This window comes from Columba livia, chromosome 16 (genome assembly GCF_036013475.1).
Source record: "Columba livia isolate bColLiv1 breed racing homer chromosome 16, bColLiv1.pat.W.v2, whole genome shotgun sequence".
Classification (NCBI taxonomy): Eukaryota; Metazoa; Chordata; class Aves; order Columbiformes; family Columbidae; genus Columba; species Columba livia.
In genome coordinates, this window is record NC_088617.1 from 6207853 (window position 1) to 6213319 (window position 5467).

The 5467-nt window shown below is 66.6% G+C and overlaps 1 protein-coding gene across 1 annotated transcript; it reads right to left on the reverse strand.

Annotated features, from left to right (window-relative positions):
- Positions 1 to 1900: 1900 nt before the first annotated feature.
- TCF15 (transcription factor 15) lies at positions 1901 to 4924 on the reverse strand. Its single transcript, XM_005499690.3, has 2 exons — positions 4287 to 4924; positions 1901 to 2343 (listed from the first exon to the last, which is right to left on the reverse strand). The coding sequence occupies exons 1-2, from the start codon at positions 4761 to 4763 to the stop codon at positions 2269 to 2271; spliced, it is 552 nt and encodes a 183-aa protein (XP_005499747.2). The 5' UTR covers positions 4764 to 4924; the 3' UTR covers positions 1901 to 2268.
- Positions 4925 to 5467: the final 543 nt, after the last annotated feature.

Consider the following 5467-nt stretch of genomic DNA (forward strand, 5'->3'; position numbering starts at 1 on the left):
CAGCTGCCGGGGAGCCCGGAGCACCCACAGTTGATCAGCGGTGGTGGCCACGGGGCTCGTCTTGTGCGAGGCCAAAGGGCACTCAGCTCCCACCATCCTCCGGCACCTCTGAGTCACCGTTTCCCTCTCATGGTGCTGGAATGGGATGGAATGTACTGGGACCCATGGGCTTGGCACTGGCACACGCTGAGACCCATCAGCTTGGCCCTGGGACATGCTGGGACCCACAGTCCCAGTGCTGGGACATGTTGGGATGCAGAGTCTTGGTGCTGGGATGTGCTGGGATCCATGGCTTCAGTGCTAGGATATGCTGGGATTCACAGCCCCAGAACTGGGACACCCTGGGATGCACAGTTCCCGCACTGGAGCATACTGGGACCCATAGCCTTTACTTGGGGATTCTAGGACTTCTCATCACTGGCACTGGGATGTACTGGGACACTCATGTTCAGCCCTGTGACATCCTGGGTCCCATGACCCAGCAGCTGAGACACACTAGGACCTGCACACTCAGTAATGGGATGTGCTGAGACCACCACCCTTGGCACTGGGATGTGCTGGGACATACTGGGACCCCCACCCTGGTGCTGGGACCCACTGTGCCCCCAGCACTGGGACCACCAGCCCTCACTGGCCCCATGGGGGCTCTGGAGCTGCCGCTTCAAGGGCCGTGTCCCCTTTCATGTGCGGGTCTGGCTGTTTGCAGAGCGCAGCTCCCCCCACCGCTGCCCCCCGATAAACCCGGGGGCAGGGATTCTGTGTCCTGGGCTGTTTGGAGAATCTCACGGCTGTTGCTCGGAGTCTGGGACACATTAGCCACGCTGAGAACAAACCTCTCCCACCCACCCCGCTCCCTGCCTGGGACCAGCGCTCGCAGCTGCGCCGCGCTGTCAGCTCCATAAATCAAACCCGGGGGGGGAGCCCAGGGCAGGCTCACTGCAGCTGAGCGGGGGGCCCAAAGGTGCTGCTGGGGTCCCACCTCCCCAGGCCAGGCTGGAGGTGGCCCCCACGGGACCCCTGGGACGTTCCCCTTGCTCCCAGCCAGCCCCACAGCCCCAGCCCCACAGCCCTGGGGGGGCTGCCCCAGGAGCCCCCGGCCGCCCCAGCCACAGCTGCTGCTGCTCCGCGGGACAGGCCAGCCCCTGGGAGCCATGGCCCCGGCACGGCACCTTTCCCAGGCTCGGCGAACCTCTGGTGCAGCCTGACCCCACGAGCAGGGTCCTGGGGGGGGCCTGGCCTGGGAACCCCACTGTCCTTGTCTGACCCCAGGCAGGTGCTGCTGCTTGCAGCCCAGAGGTGCACGGCCTGGGGCACCGGTGTGGTGGCCATGGCAGTAGCGGCAGCAGTGGCAGTCACAGCAGTAATGTCAGCGGTGGTGGTTGTGTTGGTGGCGGTCATGGTGGCAGCAGCGGTTGTGGTGGTGGTGGCAGTTGTGGTGGTGGCAGTCGTGGTGGTGGCAGTCATGGTGGTGGCAGTCATGGTGGTGGCATCATGGTGGTGGCATCATGGTGGTGGTGGCAGTGGTGGTGGCAGTTGAGACAGTCATGACATACCAGGTGGAGGCACAAAAGCAGCAACACCAACCCCAAGCTGTGGCACAGGCACTTTTGGCTGTGGCACAGGGCTGGCAGTGCTGTCCCCATACTGCAGTATCGCGCAGCACAATCTGTGTTGGAGTCCCACAGCCAGAGCTGTCAGCAGGGCCTGGGGACATGGGAGCAGTATGTGCCTGGGGGTCTTGCCCCACAGGGTTCCCACTGGGGCCCACAAGTGCACCCACGGGGAGAGCTGGGATGGTGACACAGGCTCCAGTGGCAGAGCAGTGGTGGGCGCAGGGCTGGGGCCACCCTGGGGACATCACATGTCCCTTATGCTGGGGCAGCAGGCAGGCACTGGCCCGTCAGAAAAATAAGGTTTATTTTCCAAGCGGCTGCACGTGCACAACCAGCGCCCACGGGGCCGCGACACCGTCCCCCCTAAGCACCTCGACGCCGGCCGCACACGGGCCCCTTCCAGTCCAGCCCCGGGGTGCAGGGACCCCCTCCCTGGCCGTGCCTTTTGCGGGCAGCACTGGCCACGGGAGCATCCTCCCGCCCCGCTGCCAGCCCCATGGCTGGTGTCAGTGCGGTCCTAGCCCACAGCCCGGGGCTCGGCTGCCACCATCTGGGGCCAGCAGCTCCCTCCCTCCCCACTGCGGTCTCTGGGGCTGGCGTGCGTGGGCTCCACTGGCTCTGCTGCTGTCTCAGGCGGGTGCTGCCGGACCCCGGCTCATCTCCGTGACACTCGCAGCGGGGTCACCCCCCGCACCTTCAGGCAGTTGCCCCCGAGGTCCCTCCGGCTGCCCTGTGGAGAGAAGAGGGGAGAGTTGCAGGCGATGTGGGGGTGTCCTGGCTGGGGTGCGCCACTCCTGCCCACCACCGCCCTGTGCCAGTTCTGCACGGGGATATGCTCCGAAATGGCTGGTGCTGCAGTCCTGGTGCTGCTCAGCACTGGCTGGGATGGACAGACAGACGGGACAGTGCCTGGCAAGTGGCTGGGTAGGCAGCTGGGGGTCGGTGCTCGGGGGGGCTCCCCGAGCTGAGTCCCTGTGGCCCTGTCACCCTGCAGGGACACAGCCCCCCATGGCTGCTCAGCTCTGCTGGGCTCAGGCCTGCAGGCAGTGCTGATGCTGCCCCAGGATGGACCAACAGCCCCAGACAGACCCACAGCCCCATGGACCCACTGAGGACGAGGAGGCTCAGCCCCACTTCTCAGTGTATCAGCACAACTTCATTCCAGTGCTGTCCAGTATAACCCAGCACAGAGCAGCAGGGCCCAGGTCTAGCTCAGAACAGCCCAGTATAACCCAGCACAGCCCAGTTCCAGCTCAACTCATTTTGAGCCCAGCTCAACCTATTTCCACTCTCGCACAGCACAGTACAGCCCACTTCCAGCCCATCCCAGTACAGCCTCTTTCCAGCCCCAGAGCTGGGAGCACAGAGCCTGGTCCCAGCCCAGCTCCTGCCATTGTCCCCAGGGTCCCAGCCTCTGTGGGGTCCCCTTGGGATCTAGTGCCCTGCCAGCCGCCAGTGCCGGCCCTGGGGGAGCAGCCCAGGGACACAGCTCAGCCCCAACCGGGTGGTCCCAGTGAGGGGCAGGGACTGGGGGTCCTCTGGGGGGCTGGGGTTGCTGCAGAGTCCAGCCACTGAGGGAAGGGATGGGAGCAGGAGCAGGAATTAAAAATGGAGCAGCAGAAACTGAAAGAGCCTGAGGGCTGGAGCCTGTCCTGGGGCCACGATGCTCAGGGTCACATGTGAGATGACTTGGGGGGCTTGTGGGGACAGTGGTGGGTCCAGCAGCCCCTGCCCATGGCCCTGCCTGGGGGTACCCACAGGGCTGGGCAGCTGCTGCTCCCTCACCCCACGCCCTGCACCCCATACACTGCATCCCGTACCCCCCAACCTGCACCCTGTACCCCATACCCCACACCCTGTGCCCTGCAGCCTGCACCCTGTACCCCATACCCTACACCCTGCTCCCCACACCCTGTACCCCGCACCCTGCACCCCATAACCCACACCCTGCACCCTGCATCCCATACCCTGCACTCTGCATCCTGCACCCCACAACTTGCACCCCATAATCTGTACCCTGTACCCTGCCAGGCCCACCGTGGGGCAGGGGCACCCAGGACCCTGGTGTGGGCAGCGGGAAGGGGGCACCAGGGGAAATGTGCCCCTGAAGACTAAGGGTGCCAGGGGTGGGGGTCAGCTGGGCAGGACAGGGGTGCCAGGCCACAGCCCAGCTCTGGCCCACAGCCGGCGTGGGAGCTGTGCTGGCGCTGCCGCAGAGCCTGTGCCCGGCCACGTGACGGGGAGCCCTGCCCAGCCTCCATGCAGGGTGTCTGCTGTGTCCCCCCATCTCCACCACACAGGGGAGCTGCCTGGGACAGCCCTGCCACAGCTCCCGGGAGGCTGGCAGGATCAGGGCAGGGAAAAGGATGGGGACTGGATCACCCTTCCAGCTCTGAATTACCCCAACCGGGGTGGCCAAGTGCCCCGGCACTGGGGTGACTGTTTAATCCCCCCGAGACCTCTCGTCCTGGACAGACGTGGGGGAGCAGCCCGGCCCTCTGACGCCAGTGGGAGCTGTGGGCGTGCGGCTATGAGCAGGATTTGGTCGGGAGCAGCCAAAACCTCTTGTCGGGGCTGGAGCCAGAGCCTGTGGTTCTCCTGGGGACGTGTCAAACCTCCTGCCCCGCTCAGCCCGGGCAGAGGTTGCTGCCCCCATCCCGTAGCCCCACTCACCCCTTTCCGCTGGTTGCTGAGGCAGAAGGTGCAGATGCTGCGGGGCTGCTTGCCGTCCAGGTCGCCCTTGGCGCCGTAGATTGCGCTGAAGCACGGCTGCCCGTCCTCGCAGCCCTCGCCCAGCAGCAGCACATTGGCCAGGTGGGAGATGTAGCTGGAAGCCAGGCGGAGGGTCTCGATCTTGGACAGCTTGCGGTCCACGGGCTCGGTGGGGATGAGGGTCCGCAGGGCGGTGAAGGCCGTGTTGACGCTCTGGGTCCGGTCCCGCTCCCGCGCGTTGGCCGCCTGCCTCTGCTTCACCATCACCATGGGCCCCGGTTTGCGCGGCAGCTTGCGGCGGGTCTCGGCACCCTCACAGCAGCCAAAAGACTGGTCCGACGTGTCGCTCTCGCTGCGGTTCTCCTCGTCCTCCGAGAGGATGCTGAGGTCGGGGTACAGCATGCGGGTGGCCACAGGGCGCAGCATGGTGAAGGCCATGGCAGGGTGTCCCCCCGTGTCCCCGGCCCTGCTGGGGGGACCCCCCGGGCTGCGGGGAGCCTTCCCCCCGCCGGCACGGCTGCCACGGCCGGCTCCGGACGCCTTCCCGCTCGCTGCTGCTCCACTCCGGCAGCCGAGCGGGGCTGGGACGAGTGTCTGCGGGGGGGAATCAGGATTTATACGGCCGGGGAGGGGCTGGCGGCGGAGCCCACCCCCAGCCGGCCCCCCGAGCCGCCGGCCAGCGGCCAGCGTCCTCGCCCCAGCCCGTGGGAGCCAGAGCTGGCTCCGGCCATGGCCTGGCCCTGCTCCGGCACGCCGGCACTGGCCGCGGCACCTTGCACCCAGGGCTGGGCTCTGTGTTGTGCCCGTGGTGGTACAGAGCCTGGTGGTGCTGCAGACAGTGCTAGGGTCACCGCATGGCCACCTCCCTGTGCTGCTGCCCTTGGCGTGTGCAGATCGATGCCACACTCAGTGCCAGTCCCCAGACAGCGTGTCCCCAGGTCCTGCCCGGCTGTCCCCAGCCAGCCCCGGGTCCGGCACAAGGTGAACATGGGGTGTGGGAGCCGGGAGAGGCAGGTACCCAGGCGTGGGTGGCACTGGTGCAGTCCCCAGGGGTGTTTACAGGATGGGATGCTGGTGCTGGGGAGGGGGACATGCTGCTCCCCCCACCACACTGTGCCGGTTGGCACAGGGTCTGTGCCCAG